The sequence below is a fragment of the Pelobates fuscus genome, chromosome 4 (assembly GCF_036172605.1).
Source record: "Pelobates fuscus isolate aPelFus1 chromosome 4, aPelFus1.pri, whole genome shotgun sequence".
NCBI classification, from domain to species: domain Eukaryota; kingdom Metazoa; phylum Chordata; class Amphibia; order Anura; family Pelobatidae; genus Pelobates; species Pelobates fuscus.
In genome coordinates, this window is record NC_086320.1 from 78,446,012 (window position 1) to 78,459,858 (window position 13,847).

The following is a 13,847-nucleotide window of genomic DNA, read 5'->3' on the forward strand; positions in this document are numbered from 1 at the left end:
TTTGACTACTCTAAACGTTAGTCCGGCCACTCTAAAGTCCGGTATACGTTCTGTTCTGGGTTACACTTTGTGAGAAGGGGTCACTATCGTGACATTACACTAGGGCCATGGACCCTGCAGGTGTTAACCCTCTTGGGCCGGTACCTGACAATCGGTTTGAGGAACTGGATCATCGTATGGACCAGATCACTCTAGCCGTACAAACCTTACTAACCCATACTGCTCATCTCCAACCGGAGGAGCAAATCCCTACCCAGAGACCTCAGGAACACCTTATGGAAATGGTTGCTGCAAGCACTTCCAATCAGGCTACGTCCCCTCTTCGATATGGGGGTGATCCTAATGGATGTCGAGGTTTCTTGAACCAAGTCAGCATTTATTTTGAACTCCATCCAAGAGCATATCCTACTGACGGGGCTAAAATTGGCTATATAATCACCCTATTAATAGATCGAGCATTAGTCTGGGTTAATCCCTTGTGGAAAAACGACAACCCGATAGTTTTTAACTATACTGAATTTGTTGCAGCTTTTAGGAGAACCTTTGACCCCCCAGGGAGAAGGACTAACGCTGCCAAAACTTTGTTACGTTTGAGACAAGGCCCACGTTCCCTAGTTGACTATGCTCTGGAATTCCGTACTTGCTCTTGCTGCTGAGGTTAGATGGAACGAACAAACGTTTGTAGATGTATTCATGAATGGATTGTCTGACAAACTCTTAGATGAAGTAGCTACCACAGATTTACCCAATACTCTGGAGGAATGAATCACTTATCTTGTTCACAGTGACGAACGACTCCGGCATAGGCAAAACACTAGGGAAAGACCTAGAAGGGTGCCGGAACGCCTAGCCTTGACTTATCCCTCGTCTGAGACAACAGTTACTCCTCCAGAGCCAATGCAATTGGGAGTTACACGGTTGTCTGAGACAGAGAGACAATACCGTAGAAGGGAGGGGTTATGCTTGTATTGTGGCAAGAAAGGACATTCCCGCTTTACATGTCCTAACCGGCCGGAAAACTCCCACACCTAAGCCCTCAAGGAGGACAGGCCTTGGGTGTTATGTGTATGTCCTACCTTCAATGATAAGAAAGATCTTAGGCTTCTTCTACCAGTGACTATAGAATGGGAAAGAAAAAAGGTATCAACCATTGCTTTAATAGATTCTGGGGCAGCCGAGAATTTTGTTGATCACGAATTCGGTCAAAAACATGCTCTCCCATTTCAAAATAGATCCGCACCCTTGGCTGTTGAGGACATAGATGGTAGACCACTGTCGGTACCTCTGATCACTCAAGAAACAATTCCACTGGTATTGTCCGTAGGTTTCCTTCATAAGGAGGTTATTACCCTGCAACAAATAACTTCTCCCATCTTTCCTATTATTCTTGGTTTCCCTTGGCTCTCCCAGCATAATCCTTCAATAGACTGGGAAAGAAAAGAAATTCTAAAATGGGGAGATTCTGGTCTCAGAAAGTGTATTACCCCAATCAAACCAGTAGGTCTGATTAATATACCTACTATGGAACCTTTGACCACCCAGATACCCAAACAATATTCAGATCTTAACCCCTTAAGGACTGGACTTTTTTTGCGATGTTGTACATTTGCGACCAGGCATCTTTTTACACTTTTGTGGTGTTTGTGTTTAGCTGTAATTTTCCGCTCTCTCATTTACTGTTCATATACAAATTATATATTGTTTTTTTTTTTTTTTTTATTCTTTATTTTTGAGTGCATTGATATACAAGACAGCTTACTCTGCCACAATAGCGTTCGTTAGCATAAACATATTGCAATATTGGCATTTGAGCAGTGCACATTTTTATATATGGTTGTAGAAACAAAACATGAGTCGGCGTTGCTTGCTCGTTACATTTAAAGTTACTAGCTTAGACTGCACTAGATCGTCAACTTGGTAAATAATATCATTAATACCGTTTAGAACATAACATGCTAGCGTAAGTAGGCATATTGAGGCATTCTAAATTAACAACAGGCTGATTTAGATATGGTTAGGCATACTGTGTCTGCTGTAGTACGGTTTAGGCTAATACAAGTCGCTTATTTAACATAACATGCTAGGATAACTAAGCGTGTTAAGAGTTAAACGTAAGTTTGATAAGGCATGCTATGCTAGCTACAGGCTGAGTCAGCAAGACATAACAGGTTGTAGGGTCACTGGCAGTGATTTTTGACAAAAAGAAAAAATGATAACTGGTGAGTCTCTCTGGATGTGGCTTTGTAGTAGCTTGTCACGCAAGAGATTAATCAGGCGTATCTTTATCTAAAACCTCTGAGGATAAGAAAGGAGAGTCCACTCCGCTGGAGATGGCGTTTTAGCGCCCGGTGTGAAGCGACTGTCCATTTGGCTTTGTCGTTTTCCTGGGAATATGCATAACGGCTTTATAGATTTAGGGTATAGATGATGGGCAGATAGTCCACAGCCAAGTCCTCCCTGCGCCCCCATCGTGGCAAATCCCCCTCTGTTCCCCCCAGGGCATGCTCCTGTCTGTCAGCGAGAGGCTCCACTGCACTGTGGGCACTCAGGGACAGCGGCAGTCCAGCGTTCTCCCCCCCTGAAAGTCCGCGGGTCACCTGTCCCCTGCACCTCCCCAGCTCCTGCAGAACCTCATTGGAGCTCCAGCCTTGCTGCGCCTCGCCCTGCTCCGGTCACATGCATGGCGCCGGTGCGTGCCCCCCCGGCCACCGGTCCGCCAGGGGGGGCCACACGCCCCGGCCCCACAGGGCTCACAGAGCTGGGGGCTGTTTCCCCTGGATCCACCACCAAATCCAGGGGTTAAGGCCGGCTCCTCGCCTACCAGTTTGCCGCCCAGCGGGGTCCATCCGCGGGATCCTTCAACCTGGGGAGGCCGAGGTGTCTCAGCGCGGTCCCCTGCAGCATGTGCGTCAGCCATCTTGTTTCTGTGCGGAAAGGGGAAATGTGCCGCGTGGGCCTCCCTCTCCAGCCCCCGAAGGTTGGACTCATGGGCCGGGATCACCCCCACCGGCCAGGGGGGGGAAGCGGGGCCGGGCCGATATCCCTGTCTCACCCGCTGTCGCCTCATTCCGCTGCCTCTGCTTACCGCTCGGGTGTATGGGCCTCGTGTGTCGGCCGTGCTCCGAGTATGCTGCCGGTGCGGCGTATGGCACACCGCCGTGTTCCTGGGCTATTCCCCATCTGGTGGCATGTTGTGCCCCGGCTCTTAGTGGGCTCTCGGTCTGCATTTTAAGTTTATCGGTGGCTCAGAGCCGGAGCCGGCATGGATGGCTGCCGCTCGGCTCGGCGGCCCGGCCTATATATTGTTTTTTTCAGGACAAAAGGGGCTTTCTTTACATACCATTATTTATATAATCTCATGTAATTTAATTTTTAAAAAATGAAAAAATATGATGAAAAATTGAAAAAAAATACATGTTTTTTGACTTTTATGTGAAAAATCTTTTATTCATCTACAAAAGCGAATGAAAAAAACTGCTAAATAGATTCAAAATTTTGTCCTGAGTTTAAAAATACCCAGTGTTTACATGCTTTTTGCTATTTTTTTGCATGTTATAGGGCTATAAGTACAAGTAGGATATTGTGGTTTCAAAACATATATTTTTAAAATGTATCAATAGTGACATTGTAACACTATTATCTGTCATAAATCGCTGAATAACACCCCACATGTACATATTTTTTTTAAAGTAGACAACCCAGGGTATTCAATATGGGGTATGTCCAGACTTTTTTAGTAGCCACTTAGTCGCAAACACTGGCCAAAGTTAGCGTTCATATTTGTTTGTGTGTGAAAAAAGTAAAAAACTAAATTGAACGCTAATTTTGGCCAGTGTTTGTGACCAAGTGGTTACTAAAAAAGACTGGTCATACCCCATTTGCAATACCTTGTGTTGTCTTCTTTCGCAAATGGTATGCCATCATGGGGGTAATTCTCATTCCTGGGCTACCATACGCTCTCAAAGGCAACGTAACCAACCTGGTCATTTTCAATGTAAAAATATTTGACCCATATATTTGACCCTGTAACTTTCAAAAACGCTATAAAACCTGTACATGGGGGGTACTGTTATACTCAGGAGACTTTGCTGAACACAAATATTAGTGTTTCAAAACTGGAAAATGTATCACAACAATTATATCATCAGTAAACGTGCTGTTTATGTGTGAAAAATGCAAAAAAAGTCACTTTCACTGACAATATCATCGCTGTGATACGTTTTACTGTTTTGAATCACTAATATTTGTGTTCAGCAAAGTCTCCCGAGTAAAACAGTACCCCCCATGTACAGGTTTTAGGGTGTCGTAGAACGTTACAGGGTAAAATACAGTGCTAGCAAATTAAATTCTCTAGACTTTTGGCCTGGGTTGGCAGGCAGGTCCCTTAAATTGCAATCAATAAAATAACTTAATTATGTAAAAATATTACATAAATATGCACGTAGAATTTAAATATATATGCATATTTATATATTTGAAGTCTACGTGTATATTTATATAATTATTTATGTCATTTTGTATATGGACATATGAATAGTTTGTATTCTTTTTATTTATTTATATATACATAGATATATATACAATTTCATTCTAAGTGTATTTTGATATAAATATATATATATTAATATCAAAATACAGTTAGAATAACATTTCGTATAGATATATATTTTTTTTTTAATTTTTATTATTATTTTTAATTTTTTAAATTTAATTTAAATTATTTATTATTCGTATTTTATAATAATATATATATACAATATATATATAGTTATTATATATATTATATATATACGTGTGTAAATTAATTATAAGTGTATTTTTATATTAATATATGTACATATTAATATAAAAATACACTTAGCATGACATTATATATATGATATATAGACATATATTATATAGGTATAATATATGTCTATATATCATATATATACACATATATCACAATATTTTTTTTTTATTCACTATAACTTTAATTTTTTTTGGATTTTACACTGGCAGGGAGACTGCCTGTCAGCACAGACAGTCCCCCTGCAGGCAGAGTCTAGGACACCTATTGTGACCATGTGGTCGCCCTGTTGGGCGATCACATGGCCACAGGGGTCCTAATCCGCCATGGGGAGACTGTCTGGGCTGCAGGCAGTCTCCCCACAACGGGAGCAACGCCGATCGCCGCCGGGGGAACGACGGCGATCGGGTAAGTACCTCTTAAATTTAGGACGGTTCAGGACCGTCGTCGGTCGGCAACGCAAAAATGCCGATGACGGTCCTGAACCGTCCCGCGTCCTTAAGGGGTTAAAGCTGTCTTTGAACCACAAGAGGCAGAAAAATTACCTCCTCACCGTGCATACGACTGCGCCATCGACTTGTTACCCGGCACTATGCCCCCTAGAGGCACTGTATATCCCCTTTCTATGGCTGAGAATAAGGTATTAGAAGAATACATTACAGAAAATTTAAGAAAAGGGTTTATTACTAAATCATCATCTCCAGTGGGCGCTGTTTTTTTCTTTGTTTCCAAAAAGGAGGGAGATTTAAGACCCTGTACTGATTATAGGGGATTAAATAAGATAACTATACGGAAAGCTTATCCTATACCATTAGTTACTGAACTCTTCGACAGGTTGAAAGGAGCAACTGTCTTTTCTAAATTGGACTTGCGGGGAGCATATAATTTAATCAGGATTAAGAAAGGGCATGAATGGAAGACTGCATTTAATACTCGCTATGGTCACTACGAGTACCGGGTTATACCCTTCGGGTTATGTAACGCCCCTGCAGTCTTCCAAGACTTCATTAATTATGTTTTAAGAGATTATTTACAGATGTTTGTAATAGTCTATTTGGATGATATATTGATCTACTCTAAAAACATGAAAGAACACTATAAACACGTCAGGTTAGTTCTTTCTAAACTATTAAAAAATGGACTCTACTGTAAGCTGGAGAAATGCTTATTTCACAAAGACGAAGTGCATTTCCTAGGTTACATCATATCAGGAACTGGTTTTCAAATGGAACCAAAAAAGCTAGAAGCCATTCAGCAATGGCCCTTGCCCGTTGGACTTAAAGCCATCCAACGCTTCCTGGGGTTTGCTAATTATTATCGGAAATGTATTAAGGGGTTTTCCTCTATAACCGCCCCTATTACTGCCATGACTAAAACAGGAAGGAATCATATGGAATGGGGTCTAGAGGCTAAAAGAGCTTTTGAGAGGTTAAAAGAGGCTTTTTCTTCAGCCCCAGTGTTAAGACATCCCAATCCTTCCAGTCCTTTTCTACTTGAGGTAGATGCATCAGAAACAGGTATAGGAGCTGTACTATCTCAAAGACCTTTGGATGATCAACCTCTACACCCCTGTGAATTTTTTTCCAAGAAGTTAACGGAAACAGAAAAAAGATATGATATAGGGGATAGGGAATTGTTGGCTATTATTTCTGCTCTTAAAGAATGGCGTCACTTGCTTGAAGGGTCACCCGTACCTATTACCATACTTACTGACAATAAGAACCTTTCTTATTTCAGAGAAGCAAAAAAAAAAATGTCCGATAGGCAAATCCGGTGGTCCCTATTTCTAACCCGTTTCAATTACATTGTAACATATAGTCAAAAAATACTAAAGCTGATGCCCTATCCCGCCAATATGAACATTTATCACCCCCGAAGACTTATTATCCTCCATAATCCCTAATTATCACATAGTAGCCACTGTACATGCTAAAATCTCTTCGGGTTTGATGGAAGAACTTTCCAAATTCCAGGATCGTACTTCATTGACTGTGGTTCTTGTTGGTTCCTCTAGTGCTCATAAGCTTCTTAAGTGTTTGTTTCCTGGTTATTGACTTTTGGCTTTCCTTTTTGACTATTCTGCTCTCTGGTTCCCCGTACTTTGGCTAGGTTATATCGTTTATCCGTCTTCTGTACTCCCTTGATCTCTGGCTATCCCTTTGACTACTCTAAACTTTAGTCCGGCCACTCTAAGGTCCGGTATACGTTCTGTTCTGGGTTACACTCTGAGAAGGGGTCACTATCGTGACACACAGGGGCTAATGGAACTGAAGCTCCAAGCCCATGCTCATGGAATAGGCCCACTGATTAAATAAATAATTCATTTATATATTTTTTTTACTACTCTTGCTTTGTACAGACGGAATTAAGTATCGGAACTTAGAAGCAATGTATGGGAACAAAACTAGCGTGGACTGGCGGACGATAAAATAGTTAACAAAAAGCTGACTTTGCACAATGTGCAAATGCTCTTGCTGCCTCGGTCTTTGTACAGTGTGGCATATTCTCTTTTGCTACACTCACTACATCCCCCCTTTTCTCTGTTGAAGACAGCTTGCTAGTAAGAAGGAAGGAGAGAAGTGGACAAGTGAGTACTGGGAGACACCAGGGAACGGTCCCCAGAAAGCTTAAAGTCAACGCATCATTAGACATGTTCGCGCCAAGCTCAGGGTCTGCATAGTCCACTCTTAGTTGGCATGCCTCTGAGTTGAAGGCAGACCTGCCCCTTTTACAGGCGGTTCTGCCCCCTATGGGCAGTGCTCGTGACATAATTTGAGTCACCGGTCCACTCATTTTATCACACCCACCAGCGTCCCATTTCACAGAACGCCAATATTGGGGGTATACATTTGGTTGAGAGATGAAAGCGAGAGATTAGCACAGGGTATGTGAATTCTTACAAATGCATCCTGTTAGTTTTTCTTCCGGCACCACCTCGATTGTTTTTCGGTTTCCTGTTGATAAGTCTGCTTCAGAAAAAAAGTTAAATTAAAGAACTTATCCCTCTTCTACTTCCAATTAAACATTCATCTTCAGAGGAATTTCAAGCCATCAATATGAAAAGCAACCTCAAACAATCTGTGGTTCAAGTGATAAAAATTAAAACTTTGTTTAATCCTTCCCTCCCCCCCATTGTTTAATTGTGTTCTTCAAAGTTTCCTATTTTATAGCTAAAATGGACAATCTACACCAAAACAACCATCTAAATGGTCCCAGGAGGCCCCCGGGTGCACTCTTATCTCAAGGAGTTAAACCGTTATCGAACGGTTTAACACCTAAGTGCCTTGAGCGTTAATCTCAACTTCTCCCAGGCGGCATCCGGCTTCCAAAATCTCTGGGGAGGGGCACTGGTGGTTGGCTGTCTTGAAAAAGGTATGTTTCTTTTCAAGCCAGTTTTATGAATTGGGAATCACTGATTGGCTGGGAGCGTTAGCCATTCAGCGGCAGGCACCCCTGCCCGACGGCACTTGATGCTCACTTAGGGGTTAAACTGTTGAAGAATGGTCTAATTCCTTGAGGTAATTTAATTTAGATGAAGTTGTTATAGTGCCTGGAGTGCCCATTTAAATGTTTAAAGAATGGCACAGGATTGTTTCAAATAATTAACTAGTCATAACTATAATAGATTTAGTTATATAACCATGGACATGACAACAGCTGCGCTTAAAGCATCTGGACATGGCTCAAAAGTTTACATAATTGTCCGTCTAAAATACATGATGAGATCATTTGTCAATGCATCTATCTGGACACAAGTATTTTTTTCTTTAAAGGAAAAGTCTAATATTACATTCTACTATAATCAAAAACCATTACAAATATTAATGGCTCCTGCCTATAACAGCAACCTAGTGACATTCGGTTTTATCAGAATTTAGGAAAATTAAACAGTGTTTCAATGGCAATGGCAGCCTCAAAGTACTTGAAATTGTGGCTTAGTTTTAACTTATGTGGTTGTAAAATATCACCTCAGGCTAAACAATAAAAGGTAAAGCTACACATTATAGATTAGTGCTATGTTTATTTCTGCATTCAAAATAAGATCTTGTTTTTCCATTACAATTAGTTAGTTGGAAAAACAGGCATTCGGCAAAGAAAAAAAGAAAAAAGAATGTTGGTCTTGCATGACCTCATTTTACTCTTTTTTGCTGGTTTGTTGCAAATGGTATTTGAATCACAAGAGCACTGTTTTCTATTTTCTACTGGCATGAACACTCTCACTTGTGGTATCAGGAAGCCTGCATATGTAGGATGCTATAATATGCTTAGTATTCCCTCTTACGTTTGGATGTAGAGTTTTAAGATAAGATTGCTTTTAAATTCCCTTTTGCGTTTTTGTTTTTTTTAACATACTAAGTCAGATGAAAAAGAAGTCATGGGGGGCAGAGCTTAGTGCCTGAGCCAAATGGACACCATCCACTAGAGCTCCATACACTAGGTGAACAATCCTCTGAAATCTGCGCCACCACAACGCCACTGGGACATCTCCTAGCTTACATCATCGACAGCAGAGGGTGAGCCTCACACTCATGCCGTTCCTGTACCCAAAAATGAGCAAAAAAGCTTGCCTCTACCTCGAGTGTTCAGTCTCATGGGCCGTCCTACGGGACCTTGAGTCTGAGATAGACGAACTGTACAGCTCCCCGTGGTTATATGCCGACCCTGCTCTACCCACTGACAACATTGGACGCAGATCCCAAAAGCCACAAGCAGGCCCCAGCAAAGCATCCCAGGACATCGGGGCAATGCTCCAGCACCCAGCAGCATCCAAGAAGGCAGCCTGGTCAGAAAGTGAGACGAACAGGGCAGACTCCCATGCAGACACCACAGATGCAGGCGAAACAACCTACTCCATGACATTGCTGGAAGAAATGGCAGAGAAAGATCCCCCGGCCCTAGCCCCTGCCACTAAACAAGACAAACCTAACCTACTGAGAGAGCTCAGGCAGATGTCAGCAGGAGACCTGGATGTGGTCCGAACAGAGGTACAGGGGTACGCAAACCACTGAAAAGGAAGTCACAGCCCTTAAGAGGTACAGGGGCTGAAAGCACAAATGCAAAGTGTACAATATTCGCATACATCTCTGATACATCGACTAGAATTTGTCGAAGACAGCAACAAACGCGACAACATTAAGATCCGAGGTGTCCCAGACTCATTCAGCCCAGCCGAATTGCCACACTATTTGCGGCGCTTGACAGAAACAATCTTACCGCACTCTCAAGCAAAAAAGTTCATATTTGACAGATATAGAATCAACAAGTCCAGACAAGCCCCAACTGAGGCCACTCGGGACATTATAGTGAGATGTCAGACAAAAAACTAATTCTGACAGCAGTGCAGTGTAAAACGCCATACGAGTTCGAGGCATCTAAGCTCACATTCTGCCAAAATTTAACAGAGAATACACTGTAATGGAGGAGGACTCTTGGAGAAGTCACAGGCCAGCTGCGAGAGGCAGGGGTGGAATACCGCTGGACTTTACCAAGACACCTTACAGCTACTACTGCAGATGGTGGAGTGCTGAGACTCACCTCCCTCCAAACATTGGGGATCACTCCAAACACAGCCACGCTGCATGCCTCCCCCGCCAACCATGTCTGGGGTCCTACATGAGTGGAGCCTTTCTAATCAGGAAGGAGGGAGAAGCCTGGAGCGGCAACCTGAGCTACCCGAAGAGCTGCACATTATGTTCACATGTGTTGTTTATATGTTTTCTTGTTGATACACCCACTTTGTTTAACCCAAAACCTGCTTTACACCGTATAGGTTGCGGTCAGTTTTTTGCCTAACCAGACCTAACACGCAGTCAAAGTTAGTGGGATCACTACTACCCAGGATGGCTCCATCAGCTAGGACGGAACCCTAGGTTCCTAAACAAACCATTTACTCATCCAGTCCCCCCCCCCATCCTCTAGTAACCCTCTTTTGTAAGTGGTCTTTAACCCAATTAGCCACATAGTCTGCAGATACCCGTCACCATAACAGAGGTGATACCCCTTGCTAGCATCCATCAGCTAGCGCACACGTAAACCACACCGTCCACAAGCTTACTAGATGGCTTACAGATTCGAAAGACCTGAAGGTTATGAGTAGCCTGCTTGTTTTCGCCTTTATGTTATGCAAGTAGTGTCAACAAAAGGGTATCTGCACCGGACACAACGTGTTTTTATTATAAATCTTAACAACATGCATCATCTGACCCACAAACGTAATAAAAAAATTAAACCGGTTCTCACAATCAAATTCTATGTATTGTTGCTAATGTAAATCAATCACCGCATTCAATCTGAATATTGTAAACTGATGTTATTATCTCAATAAAACAAAGATTGACAAAAAAAAAGAAGTTCAAATGAATCAAAACATGTCTACTATTATGCATGATCGTGAAATAGCTATCTACAAAACAAAAAAATGTCTGTTGCAAAAAAGTTATAACTTACTAAGCAATGAAAACCTCTCTTGTGAAAAAACTCTAAAAAATATAACCTATAATTTTATCAAAATTTTTCACCCAATAAATGTGTTCGGTGGAATAACACTGATTTTACATGCAAAGAAAAGAATGATTATGTGATTTAGGCTTAACATTATTTGTGTTTAGTTTTGGAATGTACGATATACCACTGCAGTTAAGCAAGCACAGCCTGGAACATAACATTAACGTTTATGTATCTTGGAGTTGATTCACGCTGTATAAAATTGCTTATTAACGTAAAGAATCAATTTTATTTTTTTTTAAATAAAAAGATTACTCAGCCTTGTTTGAAGTCACAACAAATTATATGACTATTTTGTGCTAAAAGCACAGAGAAATGTATGCAGCTGAAAAGATTAAAATTAAAAAAAATATATGAAATTAAAAAGGTTCTTAATTACAGTTTTTAAATAAACAGCAGATGTGTGTAAAATACTTCATTGTGTATTATGAAGGAAAGAAAAACGCAACAGCGATTTAAACATGAACTGATGTGGTTTTACTGCATTTGCCCAGAAAACATCTCCAAACAGGGTGGTACACAGTTTCTCCCTAACAAGTTAACTTTATTATATTAAACATAGTCTCTAACCAGTCATTGTTTTAATTAAACAGTTACAATTGATTTTCTTGTTAGTTTACATGCATTTCTTCTTTGGACTAGCTGATGTCATAGCGCAGAATGCAGTTATTAAAAACACTCAGTTGATGTAACTGTGAGTCAAAACAACACAATGGGTGTAAATGTATTTCACACAAAAAGCCTGGTGATCAGGAAAAAAAATAATAAAGGTTTTCTGCAGACTAGGTATAGGGTGCAGGAAACTAAACTGAACCGTTACCTTAGGTTACACTGTGACTTAATGCTACAAACATCAGCTCACGTTTTTGGCCCTTTTGAGTGACAAAGGAGACCTACGAGTGCATGGTCAATTTAAGCATCGCACAACTCCTCAGGCACTTAAAAAGTTTAAGCAAATGTCGGTCATGATTTCATGGTTAATTCTGGATTGTTTTCTAAAAGCTCATTGTATTTTAGAGTGAAAATGACTGTAATTTGCTTTGTAAAAGGTAAGCTGTGATTATATATGAAGACAACGACTACAATTTTCACAAGCACTAAGTAAGCTCTGTCATTGGTTAAATTTTAAAATATCAAAGCATGTTTACTAAAAACAAAAAGAAATTAAAAAAAAATAATTAAAAAGAGAAATATAGGTTAAACGAAAACACTACAGCTCTATCCAACGTGGTTTTTTTTCCCTCACGTTTTTCTCTCAACATTAAATCGGTTAAAGTTTACCTTTATCTCTCTTAACACTTCAACTAATAAATTCTAACTTGAAGCACTAGCGAGATCAGATTTCTACTGCCTCAAGGCAATTAAATGAAGTTGTGGTCTCAAATTACACGAGGATGCGTTAAAGTTAATTAACATCCCCACTTTGTATAAACAGTACAATGTATTATATCTCTTGCTCTAGAATAGTGTTGTCTTCACATAAGACTTTGTATAATGGTATTAGTGATTTGTTTCCTTGTACACGTACACCCTATTGCGTGTTGACAGGTTTATACGGATGCAGTGGCTGCCGTAGATATAGGAGAACTCCTAGACGACAGCCTTTGAATCCCTGCAGTCCTGAGCGCTGGTGCCTGAGTTAGTCTGCTTATTGTCTGTCTTCTCTCCTCGATGATTGGCTTGTCTGAAAGATTAATACATAAACAAGAGGGCTTTAGGGTCCAGAGTTGCACATCTCAAGACAAGTTTATTAGCTGATGGCATGGAAGACTCAAAGGTCATCCTGAGGGGTGTCATTTTGAAGTGAAAAAACAATATTTATGATCAGATAGCACAATGAGGAGATCATGAGGACTCTTCCTGATGGAAGGACAGTTTATAAATAACAAAAAAAACTCTTACTCTATCAATGTCCAATCTCAACATGTCAGAATGAATTTGAAGGCAATTGACCGAATCAGTTGCTACATCTTAGGTACTTAGTTTCATTAAAAGGTACAGATAAAGTTGCAAGTTCCTTAACTTGCAAATATTTGTCCTTGTGATAAGAAATCTATATCCCATGGTATAAATCAAAAGCAGAAGTCTATTACCTTAACTAGAAAGTAAGGCTTAGTTTGGAGAAACAAAAAAAAAAGAAAGGATCAGATGGAATTTGGTGCCAAAATGCAAAAGTGAGAAAAAAAAAAAATCTTAAATAATAAATTAACATTGCGGTACAGCCTTTGCAAACATGTTCAGCAGAAATGACTATACTAATGCTGCATATTTTGGGAGAGTAATGTTGATCTTCCCAGTTTTAGTAATAAGGCTCAGAATTATGAATGGACAGACAGTGTATTCTGCTGTGTTTGGAAGCAGCTCACATATCCAACAAGTATAAAAATACCACCAAGAAGAACTCAGATATGGTAGATAGGAAAATCAAAGAAGACTGTATCTGCGGGATGTGAACTGCTCTCTATATACAGGGGATTCCAAATGCTCTTCCTATATCTTTCTCCATATATACTCTCCATGCATTGTATAATGATGGTTGTAATGTTTAGGGCTA

At 40.6% G+C, this 13,847-nt stretch overlaps 1 protein-coding gene across 5 annotated transcripts in view; it reads right to left on the reverse strand.

Annotated features, from left to right (window-relative positions):
* Positions 1–11,747: 11,747 nt before the first annotated feature.
* STAU2 (staufen double-stranded RNA binding protein 2) overlaps positions 11,748–13,847 on the reverse strand; it is a 277,794-nt gene continuing 275,694 nt past the window's right edge. For all 5 annotated transcript variants that reach the window (XM_063451321.1, XM_063451318.1, XM_063451320.1 and 2 more), the window contains one exon: positions 11,748–12,977. In XM_063451321.1, the coding sequence (XP_063307391.1) occupies positions 12,884–12,977 (94 nt within the window). In that variant the 3' untranslated portion in view covers positions 11,748–12,883. The remainder of the gene's footprint in view (positions 12,978–13,847) is intronic.